Here is a 23361-nt window from a genome sequence, read left to right on the forward strand (position 1 = left end):
TAGACTATAGACTAGACTATAGACTAGACTATAGACTAGACTATAGACTAGACTATAGACTAGACTATAGACTAGACTATAGACTAGACTATAGACTAGACTATAGACTAGACTATAGACTAGACTATAGACTAGACTATAGACTAGACTATAGACTAGACTATAGACTAGACTATAGACTAGACTATAGATTAGACTATAGACTATAGACTAGACTATAGACTAAACTATAGACTAGACTATAGACTAGACTATAGATTAGACTATAGACTAGACTATAGACTAGACTATAGATTAGACTATAGACTAGACTATAGACTAGACTATAGACTAGACTATAGACTAGACTATAGACTAGACTATAGACTAGAATATAGACTAGACTGTAGACTAGACTATAGACTAGACTATAGACTAGACTATAGACTAGACTATAGACTAGACTATAGACTAGACTGTAGACTAGACTATAGAATAGACTATAGACTAGACTATAGACTAGACTATAGACTAGACTATAAACTTGACTATAAACTAGACTATAGACTGGACTATAGACTAGACTATAGACTATAGACTAGACTATAGACTAGACTATAGACTAGACTATAGACTAGACTATAGACTAGACTATAGACCAGACTATAGACTAGACAATAGACTAGACTATAAACTAGACTATAGACCAGACTATAGACTAGACTATAGACTAGACTATAGACTAGACTATAGACTAGACTATAGACTAGACTATAGACTAGACTATAGACTAGACTATAGACTAGACTATAGACTAGACTATAGACTAGACTATAGACTAGACTATAGACTAGACTATAGACTAGACTATAGACTAGACTATAGACTAGACTATACTAGACTATAGACTAGACTATAGACTAGACTATAGACTAGACCATAGACTAGACTATAGACTAGACTATAGACTAGACTATAGACTAGACTATAGACTAGACTATAGACTAGACTATAGACTAGACTATAGACTAGACTATAGACTAGACTATAGACTAGACTATAGACTAGACTATAGACTAGACTATAGACTAGACTATAGACTAGACTATAGACTAGACTATAGACTAGACTATAGACTAGACTATAGACTAGACTATAGACTAGACTATAGACTAGACTATAGACTAGACTATAGACTAGACTATAGACTAGACTATAGACTAGACTATAGACTAGACTATAGACTAGACTATAGACTAGACTATAGACTAGACTATAGACTAGACTATAGACTAGACTATAGACTAGACTATAGATTAGACTATAGACTAGACTATAGACTAGACTATAGACTAGACTATAGACTAGACTATAGACTAGACTATAGACTAGACTATAGACTAGACTATAGACTAGACTATAGACTAGACTATAGACTAGACTAGACTAGACTATAGACTAGACTATAGACTAGACTATAGACTAGACTAGACTATAGACTAGACTATAGACTAGACTATAGACTAGACTATAGACTAGACTATAGACTAGACTATAGACTAGACTATAGACTAGACTATAGACTAGACTATAGACTAGACTATAGACTAGACTATAGACTAGACTATAGACTAGACTATAGACTAGACTATAGACTAGACTATAGACTAGACTATAGACTAGACTATAGACTAGACTATAGACTAGACTATAGACTAGACTATAGACTAGACTATAGACTAGACTAGACTATAGACTAGACTATAGACTAGACTAGACTATAGACTAGACTATAGACTAGACTATAGACCAGACTATAGACTAGACTATAGGCTAGACTATAGACTAGACTATAGACTAAACTATAGACTAGACTATAGACTAGACTATAGTCTAGACTATAGACTAGACTATAGACTAGACTATAGACTAGACTATAGACTAGACTATAGACTAGACTATAGACTAGACTATAGACTAGACTATAGACTAAACTATAGACTAGACTAAACTATAGACTAAACTATAGACTAGACTATAGACAAGACTATAGACTAGACTATAGACTCGACTATATACTCGACTATAGACTCGACTATAGACTCGACTATAGACTAGATTATAGACTAGAATATAGACTAGACTATAGACCAGACTATAAACTAGGCTATAGACTGGACTATAGAATAGACTATAGACTAGACTATAGACTAGACTATAGACTAGACTATAGACTAGACTATAGACTAGACTATAGACTAGACTATAGACTAGACTATAGACTAGACTATAGACTAGACTATAGACTAGACTATAGACTAGACTATAGACTAGACTATAGACTAGACTAGACTATAGACTAGACTATAGACTAGACTATAGACTAGACTATAGACTAGACTATAGACTAGACTATAGACTAGACTATAGACTAGACTATAGACTAGACTATTAGACTAGACTATAGATTAGACTAGACTAGACTATAGACTAGACTATAGACTAGACTATAGACTAGACTATAGACTAGACTATAGACTAGACTATAGACTAGACTATAGACTAGACTGTAGACTAGACTATAGACTGACTATAGACTAGACTATAGACTAGACTATAGACTAGACTATAGACTAGACTATAGACTAGACTATAGACTAGACTATAGACTAGACTATAGACTAGACTATAGACTAGACTATAGACTAGACTATAGACTAGACTATAGACTAGACTATAGACTAGACTATAGACTAGACTATAGACTAGACTATAGACTAGACTATAGACTAGACTATAGACTAGACTATAGACTAGACTAAGACTAGACTATAGACTAGACTATAGACTAGACTATAGACTAGACTATAGACTAGACTATAGACTAGACTATAGACTAGACTATGACTAGACTATAGACTAGACTATAGACTAGACTATAGACTAGACTATAGACTAGCCTATAGACTAGCCTATAGACTAGACTATAGACTAGCCTATAGACTAGCCTATAGACTAGACTATAGACTAGACTATAGACTAGACTATAGACTAGACTATAGACCAGACTATAGACTAGACTATAGACTAGACTATAGACTAGACTATAGACTAGACTATAGACTAGACTATAGACTAGCCTATAGACTAGACTATAGACTAGACTATAGACTAGACTATAGACTAGACTATAGACTAGACTATAGACTAGACTATAGAATAGACTATAGACTAGACTATAGACTAGACTATAGACTAGACTATAGACTAGACTATAGAATAGACTATAGAATAGACTATAGACTAGACTATAGACTAGACTATAGACTAGACTATAGACTAGACTATAGACTAGACTATAGACTAGACTATAGACTAGACTATAGACTAGACTATAGACTAGACTATAGACTAGACTATAGACTAGACTATAGACTAGACTATAGACTAGACTATAGACTAGACTATAGACTAGACTATAGACTAGACTATAGACTAGACTATAGACTAGACTATAGACTAGACTATAGACTAGACTATAGACTAGACTATAGACTAGACTATAGACTAGACTATAGACTAGACTATAGACTAGATTATAGACTAGACTATAGACTAGACTATAGACTAGACTATAGACTAGACTATAGATTAGACTATAGACTAGACTATAGACTAGACTATAGACTAGACTATAGACTAGACTATAGACTAGACTATAGACTAGACTATAGACTAGACTATAGACTAGACTATAGACTAGACTATAGACTAGACTATAGACTAGACTATAGACTAGACTATACACTAGACTATAGACTAGACTATAGACTAGTCTATAGACTAGTCTATAGACTAGACTATAGACTAGACTATAGACTAGACTATAGACTAGACTATAGACTAGACTATAGACTAGACTGTAGACTAGACTATAGACTAGACTATAGACTAGACTATGGACTAGACTAGACTAGACTAGACTAGACTATAGACTAGACTATAGACTAGACTATAGACTAGACTATAGACTAGACTATAGACTAGACTATAGACTAGACTATAGACTAGACTATAGACTAGACTATAGACTAGACTATAGACTAGACTATAGACTAGACTATAGACTAGACTATAGACTAGACTATAGACTAGACTATAGACTAGACTATAGACTAGACTATAGACTAGACTATAGACTAGACTATAGACTAGACTATAGACTAGACTATAGACTAGACTATAGACTAGACTATAGACTAGACTATAGACTAGACTATAGACTAGACTATAGACTAGACTATAGACTAGACTATAGACTAGACTATAGACTAGACTATAGACTAGACTATAGACTAGACTATAGACTAGACTATAGACTAGACTATAGACTAGACTATAGACTAGACTATAGACTAGACTATAGACTAGACTATAGACTAGACTATAGACTAGACTATAGAATAGACTAGACTATAGACTTGACTATAGACTAGACTATAGACTAGACTATAGACTAGACTATAGACTAGACTAGAAAGTTAAAGTTTCCTTATATGTAAATTAAGGTCCTCTGGCATCCCTGTTAATAGTGACCGCGTCACTAAATATTACTGTAACGCATGTCCACTTAAATTGTAGAGGTGTGGACTTAAAACTCTCTTGAACAAAAAACAAGCCGTTAAAAACACATGTTTTTAATCCAAAACAGCTCAAGTGATATGATACTTACAAATAAAAATCACTTTGAAATTGTTGGCGATATAATGATGATGATGATGGTTATTATCGTTAAAAGGTTGTGGCTGCTAAAGGAGCAATGATTCTAAAAATAACTAAACCGATCGAAGCATGACAGGATTCAAACTTCTAGAATAAAAACTCATTGGTGTTTTGAAGCATCTTCTTTTCCTCTTATAAGTAAGCGTGTGCGGGCGCTGGGTAGGAAGAAAAAAATTCGTAGAATTCATTCACTACAAGGAGGTTTTTATGTTGTAGTAGGTATTCTTTCTTTAAAAGGAATTTGTTTTACGACGAACACAGGCAATCTGAGACATTTTTTTTTGCTGTGGTAGTTCCCAGAAAAGAATTTGTCTTTATAAAATGATTCAGAAATTTTAAGGATTTTTTTTGTTGTAGTTGTTAACTATAGTTAATGACATTAACCTTTATGTGTCTGGTTTATAAAATAGACCTAATGGCGCTACTTGTTTCCTTCTCACTTTGAGTGAAAAAGAGAATTAATAAGATCTTGTTGAGGATTTTATGTGGATTTTAAGAGTTAAATTTAAAATGTAAACAAATTCGAGGTGAATTTCGAGGTTTTTAGAAAATATAAACAAAAACAATCTTAAAAAAGCCGGTGCTTTCATTTTGTGAAAAAAATGCAAAAATTTGGAAAAGGTACCAAAAAAACTACTTTTTAAGAATTTACTTTTTTAAAGTCCAGACTATAGAACAGTCTATAGTAAAGACTATAGATCAGTCTTTATTCCAGACTATAGATCAGTCTATAGTCCAGACTATAGTCCAGACTATAGATCAGTCTATAGTCTAGACTCTAGACTATAGATCAGTCTATAGTCAAGACTATAGATCAGTCTATAGTCAATACTATAGATCAGTCTATAGTCAATACTATAGATCAGTCTATAGTCTAGACTATAGATCAGTCTATAGTCAAGACTATCGATCATTTTATAGTCAAGACTATAGATCAGCATATAGTCAAGACTATAGATCAGTCTATAGTCAATACTATAGATCAGTCTATAGTCTAGACTATAGATCAGTCTATAGTCAAGACTATAGATCAGTCTATAGTCAAGACTATAGATCAGTTTATAGTCAAGACTATAGATCAGTCTATAGTCAAGACTATAGATCATTTTATAGTCAAAACTATAGATCAGCCTATAGTCAAGACTATAGATCAGTCTATAGTCAAGACTATAGATCAGTCTATAGTCAAGACTATATATTAGTCTATAGTCAAGACTATAGATTAGTCTATAGTCAAGACTATAGATTAGTCTATAGTCAAGACTATAGATTAGTCTATAGTCAAGACTATAGATTAGTCTATAGTCAAGACTATAGATTAGTCTATAGTCAAGACTATAGATTAGTCTATAGTCAAGACTATAGATTAGTCTGTAGCCAAGATTATACATCAGTCTATAGTCAGGACTATAGATCGGTCTATAGTCAATTCTATAGATCACTCTATAGTCCAGACTATAGATCAGTCTATAGTCCGGGCTATTGATCAGTCTATAGTCCAGACTATTGATCAGTCTATAGTCCAGACTATTGATCAGTCTATAGCCCAGACTATAGATCAGTCTATAGTCCAGACTATAGATCAGTCTGTAGTCAAGACTAGATCAGTCTATAGTCAATATCATAGACTATAGACTATAGATCAGTCTATAGTCAAGACTATAGATCAGTCTATAGTCAAGACTATAGATCAGTTTATAGTCAAGACTATAGATCAGTCTATAGTCAAGACTATAGATCATTTTATAGTCAAAACTATAGATCAGCCTATAGTCAAGACTATAGATCAGTCTATAGTCAAGACTATAGATCAGTCTATAGTCAAGACTATATATTAGTCTATAGTCAAGACTATAGATTAGTCTATAGTCAAGACTATAGATTAGTCTATAGTCAAGACTATAGATTAGTCTATAGTCAAGACTATAGATTAGTCTATAGTCAAGACTATAGATTAGTCTATAGTCAAGACTATAGATTAGTCTATAGTCAAGACTATAGATTAGTCTATAGTCAAGACTATAGATTAGTCTGTAGCCAAGATTATACATCAGTCTATAGTCAGGACTATAGATCGGTCTATAGTCAATTCTATAGATCACTCTATAGTCCAGACTATAGATCAGTCTATAGTCCGGGCTATTGATCAGTCTATAGTCCAGACTATTGATCAGTCTATAGTCCAGACTATTGATCAGTCTATAGCCCAGACTATAGATCAGTCTATAGTCCAGACTATAGATCAGTCTGTAGTCAAGACTAGATCAGTCTATAGTCAATATCATAGATCAGTCTATAGTCAAAACTACAGATCAGTCTATAGTCAAGACTGTATATTAGTTTATAGTGAAGTCTATATATCAGTCTATAGTCCAGACTATAGATCAGACTGTATTTCAGACTATAGATCAGTCTACAGGCCAGACTATAGATCAGTCTAAAGGCAAGACTGTATATTAATTTATAGTCAAGTCTACAGATTACTCTATAGTCTAGACTATAGATCAGTCTTTATTCCAGATTATAGATCAATCTATGGTCCAGACTATTGATCAATCTTTAGTCCAGACTATTGATCAATCTGTAGTTGAGACCATAGATCAGTCTATAGTCAAGACTATAGATCAGTCTATAATCAAGACATAGATCAGTCTATTGTCAAGACTATACTTCAGTCTATAGTCAAGACTGTAGATCTGTCTATAGTCAAGGCTATAGATCAGTCTATAGTCAAGACTATGGGTCAGTCTATAGTTAAGTCTATAGATCAGTCTATTGTCATGACTATAGATCATGCTATAGTTCAAACTATGGTTTAGACTGTAGATCAGCCTATATTCAAGCCTATAGATCAGTCCGTTGTCTGAGTATAGATCAATATGTAGTCTGACTATGGATCAGTCTAATAGTCCAGTCTTTAGATCTGTAATCTGACACTAGATCAGTTTGTATTCCAGGCTATAGATCACTTTTTTTTAAACTTAAAATCCACCGAAAAAAACTCTTTACTACTAGACACTCTTTTAGTATAACGATCAGACTGCACTTATTGGCTGATGCACTAGGAAAACTCAAGAAGAAACTCACCACACTTACTCTCTTAAATGCACTCTCACTTCTTACTCACACCTCCATAACAACAATAACGAACAAAACTTGCAGTTTCGATTAGTTTAACGAGGAGGCGCATAACGAACGGTTGTGGATACGGAAAATAACGAGCGAAACGAATAAATAAAAAGAAAACAACGGTTTTCTGGTTAATTTAAAAAAAAATATATAAAAAAACGGAAGTGCAATAAAAAATTTTGTAAAAAAATAATTATAAAAAAAAAATTATTTTATAAAATAAAAGAAAATTTTAAAAAATATATATTTTATAAAAATAAAGAAAAAAAGAGAAAGTAATAAAAGAAGTTGAAAAGGAGGATGTGCCAAGAATAGTGTTTGTTTTAGAAAAAGAAGAAAGAAAAAAATCCAAATTAAAGCAAAGGAAAAATAATTTAGCTTTTAGTGCCAAAAAAATATTTTGTTTTTAGAACGCAATGCTTTAACGTATAAACGCGCCTATAAAAACGCGCCCTTTAAAAATTTTATTTGAAACGGTTTTATTCTATTTTTTTCGATTTGCAATTCATTTTTTTGAAAAAAGTATTTTTAACACAAAACGACGACAATTTTGCCAAGAAATAAAACACATAAAAAACAACGACTAATGTCTGGTGCTAAATAAAATTTTTATGCAAATGCACGTGTTTTAAAGCAAAAGCCTTTTAAAACCAAATAATTTTGCTCTGTTTTTAGAAATTTTCAAAAAGAAAAGAAAATCTAAAGTAGAATAAAAAGTAAAGAAATAAAATTGTCATGTGCAAATATACAAAAAAAATGTATTAAAACAAGTGCAGTGCCAAGCAATTAAAAGTTAAACGTACGAGAAAAATATGCTCTAAGGCACCGGAAATCGTTATAAGTTTGAAAATTTTTAATAGAAATATTTAAAAAAAAAAATCATTTTCTAAGAATCACCATTTTTAACACAAATGTAAGCATATGCATATATATACTGTATTAAATCATAAAATCAAAAAGGAAGTTTTGATTAAAATTTTAATTTCTTTTTATAAAAAAACAAAAATTTGGTGGGGCTTTTTTATCTTTAATAAAATAAAAGAATAGTTTAAAAAAAACACAACAAATATGATTTATATTAAAATATAATAAAAAGAAAGAGAATTAGAAATATAAGAAAAAATTACATAAATTGATATAAATACAAATTATAAATTGAAAGTGATATGAATTATATCTTGAAAGTAAAAGAAAAGTTTCTAAAAAACTAAAGTCTGAACTAGAACAGAACTAGAACAGAACTAGAACAGAACCAGAACAGAACTAGAACAGAACTAGAACAGAACTAGAACAGAACAGAACTAGAACAGAACTAGAACAGAACTAGAACAGAACTAGAACAGAACTAGAACAGAACTAGAACAGAACTAGAACAGAACTAGAACAGAACTAGAACAGAACTAGAACAGAACTAGAACAGAACTAGAACAGAACTAGAACAGAACTAGAACAGAACTAGAACAGAACTAGAACAGAACTAAAACAGAACTAGAACAGAACTAGAACAGAACTAGAACAGAACTAGAACAGAACTAGAACAGAACTAGAACAGAACTAGAACAGAACTAAAACACTAGAACTACAATAGAACTACAATAGAACTACAATAGAACTACAATAGAACTACAATAGAACTACAACAGAACTACAACAGAACTAATAGATACAGGACAGAACTACAACAGAACTAGCAGACAGAACTAGAACAGAACTAGAACAGAACTAGAACAGAACTAGAACAGAACTAGAACAGAACTAGAACAGAACTAGAACAGAACTAGAACAGAACTAGAACAGAACTAGAACAGAACTAGAACAGAACTAGAACAGAACTAGAACAGAACTAGAACAGAACTAGAACAGAACTAGAACAGAACTAGAACAGAACTAGAACAGAACTAGAACACAACTAGAACACAACTAGAACAGAACTAGAACAGAACTAGAACAGAACTAGAACAGAACTAGAACAGAACTAGAACAGAACTAGAACAGAACTAGAACAGAACTAGAACAGAACTAGAACAGAACTAGAACAGAACTAGAACAGAACTAGAACAGAACTAGAACAGAACTAGAACAGAACTAGAACAGAACTAGAACAGAACTAGAAAAGAACTAGAACAGACCTAGAACAGAACTAGAACAGAACTAGAAATGAACTAGAACAGAACTAGAACAGAACTAGAACAGAACTAGAACAAAACTAGAACAGAACTAGAACAGAACTACAACAGAACTAGAAGAGAACTAGAACAGAACTAGAACAGAACTAGAACAGAACTAGAACAGAACTAGAACAGAACTAGAACAGAACTAGAACAGAACTAGAACAGAACTAGAACAGAACTAGAACAGAACTAGAACAGAACTAGAACAGAACTAGAACAGAACTACAACAGAACTACAACAGAACTAGAAGAGAACTAGAACAGAACTACAACAGAACTACAACAGAACTAGAACAGAACTACAACAGAACTACAACAGAATTACAACAGAACTACAAAAGAACTAGAACAGAACTAGAACAGAACTAGAACAGAACTAGAACAGAACTAGAGCAGAACTAGAACAGAACTAGAACAGAACTAGAACAGAACTAGAACAGAACTAGAACAGAACTACAACAGAACTACAACAGAACTAGAACAGAACTAGAACAAAACAGAACTAGAACAAAACAGAACTAGGACTAGAACAGAACTAGAACAGAACTACAACAGAACTAGAACAGAACTAAAACAGAACTAGAACAGAACTAGAGCAGAACTAGAACAGAACTAGAACAGATCTAGAACAGAACTAGAACAGCACTAGAACAGAACTGGAACAGAACTAGAACAGATCTAGAACAAAACTAGAACAGAACTAGAACAGAACTAGAACAGAACTAGAACAGAACTAGAACAGAACTAGAACAGAACTAGAACAGAACTACAACAGAACTAGAACAGAACTAGAACAGAACTAGAACAGAACTAGAACAGAACTAGAACAGAACTAGAACAGAGCTGGAACAGAACTAGAACAGAACTAGAACAGAACTAGAACAGAACTACAACAGAACTAGAACAGAACTAGAACAGAACTAGAACAGAACTAGAACAGAACTAGAACAGAACTAGAACAGAACTAGAACAGAACTAGAACAGAACTAGAACAGAACTAGAACAGAACTAGAACAGAACTAGAACAGAACTAGAACAGAACTAGAACAGAACTAGAACAGAACTAGAACAGAACTAGAACAGAACTAGAACAGAACTAGAACAGAACTAGAACAGAACTAGAACAGAACTAGAACAGAACTAGAACAGAACTAGAACAGAACTAGAACAGAACTAGAACAGAACTAGAACAGAACTAGAACAGAACTAGAACAGAACTAGAACAGAACTAGAACAGAACTAGAACAGAACTAGAACAGAACTAGAACAGAATTAGAACAGAACTAGAACAGAACTGGACTAGAACTGTTATTAAAATCAGCTAGTTTCAATAATAAAGTTGATCTTATGTTGAGCTGTTTATAGAGTAGGATGAATCGGCAGAACTCGGGTGTAGTGACGACATGCATTCGATCAGATCTCAATATTCCCAGTGATGTCTAGTTAATTGCTTAAAAGCGTTACATACCAAGATGTTCATTTCAAAAGTTAAGAGTTTGCTAAATGTTTTTAAAAGACCCTTAAGGGCTTTTGTTTAATAACTATTAATGATGAAAAGTTGGTATTTTAATTGTTCCCAAAAGTCTGACAAGAGACCTTGAAAGGAATTTGAATTTTAATAAATTCAATATACATACATATAAGTTAAGGATGTTCAATATTATTTAGTATTAAACAACTTCATTTGCTTTCTATTTTCAGGTAAATACTTTACAACAAAACAGCAAACAACATGATTTAATTCTTCCTTTAAAAACCCATAAAAATTCCCCCCAAAACGAGTTCCCCTTAAAACCTCATTTTTGGACAAACAAAAATAAACCACAACGAGAAAATGTTTTCAACGACAACTAAATCAAAACAAAGACCTTTAAGGGACTTTAACAAACCCTTTAACCTACAACTAAGACTGTTAAGAATCTTCTGCAGTCTGCTGCTCATGCTCAACTGGCAGGCAACACCCTCACATACCAAAGATTTAATGCAACATCGTGTTAGACAGCAACAGCAGCAACAACTACATCACTATCGCCAACAAGAAGATTTGTTGCGGCATTTTAATTCAAAATCTGGCGTAAATAATGCCACAACAACATACAATCAAGATTTCGAAACGAGTGTGGTATCATGGACAGGCGCCAAATTAACCAACTCACCGGCCACATTCTTATCAGCACAATCAGCTGCATCGGTACCAACAGAATTGTTACAACGACGAAGACTGGAGCATTTAAAACAAGATGAGCAACAAGAACAGCTCGCTTACTCTGAATCGCAGCTACAGCAACAATTGGGCAATAAGAGACGCAAAACTAAAAGTGGTTTATTGATTGAAAGCAATATTGAAATGGATTATACGGATTTACAACAATCCTCAACTTCCACCAGCTTAGACTATGATACAGAAGCTGAAATGTTAAAGGCAATGGCCACAACAGCAGCTAATAGCTATAACAGTGGCCACAGTTATCCCAAACAAGAACGCAAACGTAATAGACAGCATCACCAATCACAGCGTAAGCGCAATGGTCGTAATGGAGGTGGTGGTGGAGGTGCTGGACAACAGGGTTTTGGTGGTGGCAACAACGGTCAACGTCAAAAATTGCAACGCAACGGTAAGTTTCCGTTTATAGTCATACATACAACAATTTGTAGAAACTAGAAAAATCTAAACCTTTTCCTCTTACTAAGATTTCCAAAGACTTTGGAACATTTTTTTTGCCTTTGTTTTGCTAAAAAATCTGCTTTAATACTTTTTGCTCAAATATGGCTATAGCAATGCTGAAGATCTAAAGCAGAGTTTCCTGCTTAACAAAAAGAAAAAAAAGCAAATAGATTGTCTAGTTAGTCTATGCTCTCAACTCTACAAAAAAGCCTTCATCGATCCGTCCATCCATTTTGAAAGAAACCACCATATACGGTTACACTTACAGATCAGTTTTCAATGTTACCAGTACTTTTATAAAACGACCAGACAAACTGTAGTATTTTTAATCATAATGATCATGATGTTGGCGATCAGCTGCCTTATGATCATTACTCTAACATCGTTTGTTACTCGTTTAGAAGCATCTCTATTGCATGATCAATTGTTTTTCAAAGCAAATATTCCATGTATGTATAACTCGAGATCTATGTACGTATGTACATATATACTCTATATAAAATAAACATAAAAAACAATATATTTCTCTTGTTTATTTTTGCTATATTTAGTTGGGGAAAACATTCAACCATTTTCTTGAGTTTAAAGACCTTTTCCTCGTTATTGCTCCTAATGATCTTGATCATCACCAACTTGTGTAGTGTAGTGAAGTGATGAGAAAGTTTTTTTTATTCTCAGTTTTTTCTTTCATTCAATAATGACAAGAATTTTTCATTTAATTTTTCTTCTACTTAAAAATGTGTCCACATAAATAATAATGATCAGTTTTCTTAGTTTAGTCTTTAAGACCTGCAACAGACTTTTAGTGGTTTGCTGCAAATTGCTAAGATTTTTGTTGGTGACCATGCCACACCAAATTTGGTGTTAGGAATTCCCGTAGCAATTAATGCGTTATAAGTAATTGAATTTTAATGTCTATGATGTAATTCAGCTAGTTCTGAAAAAAAAATTAATTTAAAGATGTGGAGTTGAAATGAATGATTTTGAGTTTTTAAGAGAACAAGCTAGAACTGCAATAGAAGATCTAACTAGAACAGAACTACAGCAAAACTACAACAGAACTAGAACAGAACTAGAACAGAACTAGAACAGAACTAGAACAGAACTAGAACAGAACTAGGACAGAACTAGGACAGAACTAGAACAGAACTAGAACAGAACTAGAACAGAACTAGAACAAAACTAGAACTAGAACAGAACTAGAACGGAACTAGAACAGAACTAGAACAGAACTAGAGCAGAACTAGAAAAGAACTAGAACAGAACTAGAACAGAACTAGAACAGAACTAGAACAGAACTAGAACAGAACTAGAACAGAACTAGAACAGAACTAGAACAGAACTAGAACAGAACTAGAACAGAACTGGAACAGAACTAGAACAGAACTAGAACAGAACTAGAACAGAACTAGAACAGAACTAGAACAGAACTAGAACAGAACTAGAACAGAACTAGAACAGAACTAGAACAGAACTTGAACAGAACTAGAACAGAACTAGAACAGAACTAGAACAGAACTAGAACAGAACTAGAACAGAACTAGAACAGAACTAGAACAGAACTAGAACAGAACTAGAACAGAACTAGAACAGAACTAGAACAGAACTAGAACAGAACTAGAACAGAACTAGAACAGAACTAGAACAGAACTAGAACAGAACTAGAACAGAACTAGAACAGAACTAGAACAGAACTAGAACAGAACTAGAACAGAACTAGAACAGAACTAGAACAGAACTAGAACAGAACTAGAACAGAACTAGAACAGAACTAGAACAGAACTAGAACAGAACTAGAACAGAACTAGAACAGAACTAGAACAGAACTAGAAACAGAACTAGAACAGAACTAGAACAGACTAGAACAGAACTAGAACAGAACTAGAACAGAACTAGAACAGAACTAGAACAGAACTAGAACAGAACTAGAACAGAACTAGATCAGAATTAAACAGAACTAGAATAGAACTGGAACAGAACTAGAACAGAACTGAACAGAACTAGAACAGAATTAGAACAGAACTAGAACAGAACTAGAACAGAACTAGAACAGAACTAGAACAGAACTAGAACAGAACTAGAACAGAACTAGAACAGAACTAGAACAGAACAGAACTAGAACAGAACTAGAACAGAACCAGAACAGAACTAGAACAGAACTAGAACAGAACTAGAACAGAACTAGAACAGAACTAGAACAGAACTAGAACAGAACTAGAACAGAACTAGAACAGAACTAGAACAGAACTAGAACAGAACTAGAACAGAACTAGAACAGAACTAGAACAGAACTAGAACAGAACTAGAACAGAACTAGAACAGAACTAGAACAGAACTAGAACAGAACTAGAACAGAACTAGAACAGAACTAGAACAGAACTAGAACAGAACTAGAACAGAACTAGAACAGAACTAGAACAGAACTAGAACAGAACTAGAACAGAACTAGAACTGAACTAAAACAGAACTAGAACTGAACTAAAACTGAACTAAAACTGAAATAGAAATGAAATAGAACTGAACTAGAGCTGAACTAGAACTGATTTAGAACTGAACTAGAACTGAACTAAAACAGAACTAGAACTGAACTAAAACTGAACTAAAACTGAAATAGAAATGAAATAGAACTGAACTAGAGCTGAACTAGAACTGATTTAGAACTGAACTAGAACTGAACTAGAACTGAACTAGAACTGAACTAGAACTGAACTAGAACTGAACTAGAACTAGAACTGAAATAGAACTGAACTAGAAATGAAATAGAACTGAACTAGAGCTGAACTAGAACTGATTTAGAACTGAACTAGAACTGAACTAGAACTGAACTAGAACTGAACTAGAACTGAACTAGAACTGAACTAGAACTGAACTAGAACGGAACTAGAACAGAACTAGAACAGAACTAGAACAGAACTAGAACAGAACTAGAACAGAACTAGAACAGAACTAGAACAGAACTAGAACAGAACTAGAACATAATAGAACATAACTAGAACATAACTAGAACAGAACTAGAACAGAACTAGAACAGAACTAGAACATAATAGAACATAACTAGAACATAAATAGAACATAACTAGAACATAACTAGAACATAACTAGAACATAACTAGAACATAACTAGAACATAACTAGAACAGAACAGAACTAGAACAGAACAGAACAGAACTAGAACAGAACTAGAACAGAACTAGAACAGAACTAGAAAGAACTAGAACAGAACTAGAACAGAACTAGAACAGAACTAGAACAGAACTAGAACAGAACTAGAACAGAACTAGAACAGAACTAGAACAGAACTAGAACAGAACTAGAACAGAACTAGAACAGAACTAGAACAGAACTAAAATATAACTAAAACAGAACTAAAACAGAACTAGAACAGAACTAGAACTAGAGCAGAACTAGAACTAGAGCAGAACTAGAACAGAACTAGAACAGAATTAGAACAGAACTAGAACAGAACTAGAACGGAACTAGAACATAACTAGAACGGAACTAGAACGGAACTTGAACAGAACTAGAACAGAACTAGAACAGAACTAGAACAGAACTAGAACAGAACTAGAACAGAACTAGAACAGAACTAGAACAGAACTAGAACATAATAGAACATAACTAGAACATAACTAGAACATAACTAGAACATAACTAGAACATAACTAGAACATAACTAGAACAGAACAGAACTAGAACAGAACTAGAACAGAACTAGAACTGAACTAGAACTGAACTAGAACTGAACTGAACTAGAACTGAACTAGAACTGAACTAGAACTGAACTAGAACTGAACTAGAACTGAACTAGAACTGAACTAGAACTGAACTAGAACTAAACTAGAATTGAACAAGAACTGAATTTCTTCATTAGTTTGTTGCGATTTACTCTTTACTTGTAACTTTTGTAGAAGTTTCGAAAAATTTAAATCTTTTCCATTTAACTATTTCGGAACTGAATCTTAATTTTATTTTTTTTCCTTTCTTGGTCATTCTTACCATCTCTATTGTCTATTTATGTAATGCCCCTTGAAAATACTTTCACTTTTAGTTCGTTTTTTTTTTTTGTGAAACCAAATACCTGTAACATATTTCAAAATAATCTTTATTGTTATTTTATCTTGAAATTCTGAAAAAGACAAACCTTTTTTATAATGAAAAGTGATCTTTTTCAAACATTAATTTATAATTTTTATGTAGCATTTATTAGTTTATATATAGAGTGTTGGGTCTATGAAAATGACATTATAAAGTATTATTTTCACGCGCTTAAAAAGCTAATTCTTACAAATTATAAGGAAACATCAGTTGGAATACAATTGAAACCACAAGCGATCATAACAAAGAGTAGGAAAATCATTAAGGGCAGGGCTACATTGTAGCAAAAACTGACTATACCTCTCTCTCGCTCTCGGGTGATCTTCTTTTTCAAAGTAAATCTAATGACAATACAGTACGAAAAATATCTAAAAATCATTCCTAGGCGGGCAATATTTGTCACAAAAAGAATTTCTCTGAAATCCTCTGATTAAAATTGTCGCGACACTATCGCAAAAAGGATCGTCTGCCGTTTGTGGTCAGCGATCTTCTGAATTATATTTAAGCTGAAAAATAGCACCCATTAACACTCTCTCAAGCATGCGAGTGCAACAAATTAAGAAGAATAAGAAAAGGCAAAAACTGACTCTCTGTTAATTGTGCATTTTTTATGAACAGTTTGCAACAACTATATATTATCATCTCAATGCCTTTTTGTGGTTTTTACAATATTGTTGTAGTTGCTGCTATTGTTATTCCTTAAACAATAAGAGAACAAAACATCACATTAAAGTTGCCAACATATAATAAGTGTAAATAAAGAAAAAAGGAAGGTTGGCAATTCTTTTTTATTTTCTTTCTTTTTTGTAACTTTGTTCATGTAACAATAACAAACTAATTCTTACAAATATTGTTGTTTATTTTTATTACGTTCTTCTTCTTAATGCTGTTTTTTTTTTTGCTCTTGCCAAACAATAGGGCGGTTACTTATAAGACCTAAGCCGTTCCATTCTTTTTCCCTTGGTGTCTGTCTATCCGTCCGTCCGTCTGTTTGCCATTCAGTTTGTCGTAAAAAATAATGAAGGTTCATAAATATGGACACGCGCTAATAATAACATATGTTTGCTGGCTGTTTTGTATTTAGTTTTGGAATAAGTACACTTATTCATGCCTTTTTAAAGATGTATGGACAGCAAAGGGATAAAATATGAGTTTAAGAGATTCCTTTAATGTCTTTATTAGTAGTTTTGGAAAATGTTTGCAGGGTGTTTAAAAAGAAATTAGATATAAGAAATATTAAGGATAATCACAGGATATATAAAATTTGTTTTCCAAATTCTTAAACAGTGATAATTCAGCTTTAGCTCAGTTTTAAATTAGATCTAATTCAGTTCTAGTTCAGTTCTCGTTCAGTTCTAGTTCAGTTCTAGCTCAGTTATAGTTCAGTTCTAGTTCTGTTCTAGTTCAGTTCTAGTCAGTTCTAGTTCAGTTCTAGTTCAGTTCTAGTTCAGTTCTAGTTCAGTTCTAGTTCAGTTCTAGTTCAGTTCTAGTTCAGTTCTAGTTCAGTTCTAGTTCAGTTCTAGTTCAGTTCTAGTTCAGTCTAGTTCAGTTCTAGTTCAGTTCTAGTTCAGTTCTAGTTCAGTTCTAGTTCAGTTCTAGTTCAGTTCTAGTTCAGTTCTAGTTCAGTTCTAGTTCAGTTCTAGTTCAGTTCTAGTTCAGTCTAGTTCAGTTCTAGTTCAGTTCTAGTTCAGTTCTAGTAGTTCAGTTCTAGTTCAGTTCTAGTTCAGTTCTAGTTCAGTTCTAGTTCAGTTCTAGTTCAGTTCTAGTTCAGTTCTAGTTCAGTTCTAGTTCAGTTCTAGTTCAGTTCTAGTTCAGTTCTAGTTAGTTCTAGTTCAGTTTAGTTCAGTTCTAGTTCAGTTCTAGTTCAGTTCTAGTTCAGTTCTAGTTCAGTTCTAGTTCAGTTCTAGTTCAGTTCTAGTTCAGTTCTAGTTCAGTTCTAGTTCAGTTCTAGTTCAGTTCTAGTTCAGTTCTAGTTCAGTTCTAGTTCAGTTCTAGTTCAGTTCTAGTTCAGTTCTAGTTCAGTTCTAGTTTCAGTTCTAGTTCAGTTCTAGTTCAGTTCTAGTTCAGTTCTAGTTCAGTTCTAGTTCAGTTCTAGTTCAGTTCTAGTTCAGTTCTAGTTCAGTTCTAGTTCAGTTCTAGTTCAGTTCTAGTTCAGTTCTAGTTCAGTTCTAGTTCAGTTCTAGTTCAGTTCTAGTTCAGTCAGTTTCTAGTTCAGTTTCGAGTTTCAGTTCTAGTTCAGTTCTAGTTTAGGTTCTAGTTCAGTTCTAGTTCCAGTTCTAGTTTCAGTTCTAGTTCAGTTCTAGTTCAGTTCTAGTTCAGTTCTAGTTCAGGTTCTAGTTCAGTTCTAGTTCAGTTCTAGTTTCAGTTCATAGTTCAGGTTCTAGTTCAGTTGCTAGTTCAGTTCTAGTTCAGGTTCTAGTTTACAGTTTCTAGTTCAGTTCTAGTTCAGTCTAGTTCAGTTCTAGTTTCTAGTTCTAGTGTTCCTGCTTCTAGTTCTGTTCTAGTTCTTGTTCTAGTTCTGTTTAGTTCTGTTCTAGTTCTGTTCTAGTTCTGTTCTAGTTCTGTTCTAGTTCTGTTCTAGTTCTGTTCTAGTTCTGTTCTAGTTCTGTTCTAGTTCTGTTCTAGTTCTGTTCTAGTTCTGTTCTAGTTCTGTTCTAGTTCTGTTCTAGTGTTCTGTTCTAGTTCTGTTCTAGTTCTGTTCTAGTTCTGTTCTAGTTCTGTTCTAGTTCTGTTCTAGTTTGTTCTAGTTTTGTTCTAGTTCTGTTCTAGTTCTGTTCTAGTTCAGTTCTAGTTCAGTTCTAGTTCAGTTCTAGTTCAGTTCTAGATCAGTTCTAGTTCAGTTCTAGTTTAGTTCTAGTTCAGTTCTAGTTCAGTTCTAGTTCAGTTCTAGTTCAGTTCAAATTCAGTTCTAGATCAGTATTAGTTCAGTTCTACTTCAGTTCTAGTTTTGTTCTAGTTCGGTTCTACTTCTGTTCTAGTTCTATTCTAGTTCTATTCTAGTTCTGTTCTAGTTCTGTTCTAGTTCTGTTCTAGTTCGATTCTAGTTCTGTTCTAGTTTTGTATTGTTTTAGTGTTGTCTCTAATTTCCTTCTCTTTCTAATCACAAGCTTCTTCTTGTTTCACACTCTACAATTAGCATTTTTATAAACATTTCTCCTCACCTTTCTAGCCGCCGCCTTTCTTTTTGAAATCTTATGCCTGTCAAAAGCTAAACATAAACATTTAATATTGCAATTTAATGTTTGATTTTTATGATGACAGCTAACAACATTACATTTTGACATTGACAGTTATGTGTGTTAAACTAATATACACACTCTACTCTCTACACGCGGTGTATATGTTATCTTTCAAGTTTGACATTCGTAAGATTGAAAAGCAATTTTGAATGGCATTTCACTACAAATTGTTAGTTGTAACATGCAAATATTAAGACAAAGTAAACAAATACAATATTTTTTTCTTAGCATCTTAAAACATAAATTATTTAAATAAACGGAATAGATTAAGGCGGACAAGCTTTTTAAAAATGTTACAGTTTTAAGTTAAAAGAGAATGAGAAAGATGTGTTTTAGAGAGAAATTAAATGACAATGAAATGTTTAAATTGGAAAGAAATGTATAAAATATTAAAGGAAATTTACTAGATATTATCTTCAGATTGCAATTTGTACTTTTGTGAAATGCTACTCTTTTGCTGGCTTGCTAACCTTTATTGTTAATTTGACACTCTTTAGCAGTGTTGCAAAACGTTTAAATATTCATTAAGTGTTCAAAAACTATATTGGGAGAAAATATTTGTTAAAAATTTATAACAAAACATTAAAATTTCTTCTATAAACATAAAACATTTGATTTATTTTTTAAAATTTTTCAAATCAAGTTTAAAGACATAAATTAACATTTCTTTCAACAGTAAAAAAAAAAACTACTAATTTACCACAATTGAAAAGAAATTAATTTTTCATTTTATAACCCAACAACAAACATAAATAACAGCAATAATTTTAAACATTTACAAAACTTTGTTTGTCATCTTTGAAGAAATTGCTTTTCCAGCTACTCCTTCTTAGATATCATTCATTTAAGATCTTTTCTTCTTTTTTTTTTGCTCAGTTTAGTACTAGACAATTTTTCTTTCTTCCTATCACCAAGATTTCTAAATAAAAGTGCTGACTAGAGAGAGGAGTCAGTGGCATAACCACAACGAGATATTTATCTTTTCATCTGGTGTCAAACGCCAATTAACAAGTTGATTGTATTGTTTATTACATGTGTAAAGTTGTCATGTTTGTATGAGAGAAAAAAAAAAACATTTATTTTATGCGTTTTAATTAAGTTGAATGAAATTAAACGAAATTTAATACAATAAAAATGTTTGATAAATTGTTGACAAGAAAGAAACATCGATAAAAAAAGTAAGAATTTAACTGAGAATTTATTACAGACAATTTGACCTAATAATTTTGATGGATTCGGCTATTATAAGGGTTATAAATAAGTTAATTAAGTAAACTGTTAAAAAGAGCGAATTTTGGAAAACTTTCTAAAGTTTTGAAATAGAAATGAACTGAATTAGAACTGAACTAGAACTGAACTAGAACTGAACTAGAACTGAAGTAGAACTGAACTGGAACTGAACTACAACAGAACTAGAACAGAACTAGAACAGAACTAGAACAGAACTAGAACAGAACTAGAACAGAACTAGAACAGAACTAGAACAGAACTAGAACAGAAATAGAACAAAACTAGAACAGAACTAGAACAGAACTAGAACAGAACTAGAACAGAACTAGAACAGAACTAGAACAGAACAGAACTAGAACAGAACTAGAACAGAACTAGAACAGAACTATAACAGAACTATAACAGAACTAGAACAGAACTAGAACAGAACTAGAACAGAACTAGAACAGAACTAGAAGAGAACTAGAACAGAACTAGAACAGATCTAGAACAGAACTAGAACAGAACTAGAACAGAACTAGAACAGAACTAGAACAGAACTAGAATAGAACTAGAACAGAACTAGAACAGAACTAGAACTGAACTAGAACTGAACTGGAACTGAACTACAACAGAACTAGAACAGAACTAGAACAGAACTAGAACAGACTAGAACAGAACTAGAACAGAACTAGAACAGAACTAGAACAGAACTAGAACAGAACTAGAACAGAACTAGAACAGAACTAGAACAGAACAGAACTAGAACAGAACTAGAACAGAACTAGAACAGAACTAGAACAGAACTAGAACAGAACTAGAACAGAACTAGAACAGAACTAGAACAGAACTAGAACAGAAAAACTAGAACAGAACTAGAACAGAACTAGAAACAGATCTAGAACAGAACTAGAACAGAACTAGAACAGAACTAGAACAGAACTAGAATAGAACTAGAACAGAACTAGAACGAACTAGAACTGAACTAGAACTGAACTAGAACATAACTAGAACATAACTAGAACTGAACTAGAACTGAACTAGAACTGAACTACAACAGAACTAGAACAGAACTAGAACAGAACTAGAACAGAACTAGAACAGAACTAGAACAGAACTAGAACAGAACTAGAACAGAACTAGAACAGAACTAGAACAGAACTAGAACAGAACTAGAACAGAACTAGAAAGAAACTAGAACAGAAACTAGAAACAGAACTAGAACAGAACTAGAACAGAACTAGAACAGAAACTAGAACAGAACTAGAACAGAACTAGAACAGAACTGAACAGAACTAGCACAGAACTAGAACAGAACTAGAACAGAACTAGAACAGAACTAGAACCGAACTAGAACAGAACTAGAACAGAACTAGAACAGAACTAGAACAGAACTAGAACAGAACTAGAACAGAACTAGAACAGAACTAGAACAGAAACTAGAACAGAACTAGAACAGAACTAGAACAGAACTAGAACAGAACTAGAACGAACTAGAACAGAACTAGAACAGAACTAGAACAGAACTAGAACAGAACTAGAACAGAACTAGACAGAACTAGAACAGAACTAGAACAGAACTAGAACAGAACTAGAACAGACCTAGAACAGAACTAGAACAGACCTAGAACAGAACTAGAACAGAACTAGAACAGAACTAGAACAGAAACTAGAACAGAACTCAGAACTAGAACAGAACTAGAACAGAACTAGAACAGAACTAGAACAGAACTAGAACAGAACTAGAACAGAACTAGAACAGAACTAGAACAGAACTAGAACAGAACTAGAACAGAAACTAGAACAGAACTAGAACAGAACTAGAACAGAACTAGAACAGAACTAGAACAGAACTAGAACAGAACTAGAACAGAACTAGAACAGAACTAGAACAGAACTAGAACAGAACTAGAACAGAAACTAGAACAGAACTAGACAGAACTAGAACAGAACTAGAACAGAACTAGAACAGAACTAGAACAGAACTAGAACAGAACTAGAACAGAACTAGAACAGAACTAGAACAGAACTAGAACAGAACTAGAACAGAACTAGAACAGAACTAGAACAGAACTAGAACAGAACTAGAACA

The 23361-nt window shown here is 33.0% G+C and overlaps 1 protein-coding gene across 1 annotated transcript in view; it reads left to right on the forward strand.

Moving 5' to 3' along the window:
• Nucleotides 1–7948: 7948 nt before the first annotated feature.
• LOC119609137 (laminin subunit alpha-1-like) overlaps nt 7949–23361 on the forward strand; it is a 140471-nt gene continuing 125058 nt past the window's right edge. The window contains exons 1-2 of the mRNA XM_037963848.1: nt 7949–8803; nt 11763–12676. Coding sequence (XP_037819776.1) covers nt 11896–12676 — 781 coding nt within the window. The 5' untranslated portion in view covers nt 7949–8803; nt 11763–11895. The remainder of the gene's footprint in view (nt 8804–11762; nt 12677–23361) is intronic.

Source organism: Lucilia sericata, unplaced genomic scaffold (assembly GCF_015586225.1).
Source record: "Lucilia sericata isolate MDLA Ls3-8-SP2 unplaced genomic scaffold, ASM1558622v1 Contig000936F_arrow, whole genome shotgun sequence".
Classification (NCBI taxonomy): domain Eukaryota; kingdom Metazoa; phylum Arthropoda; class Insecta; order Diptera; family Calliphoridae; genus Lucilia; species Lucilia sericata.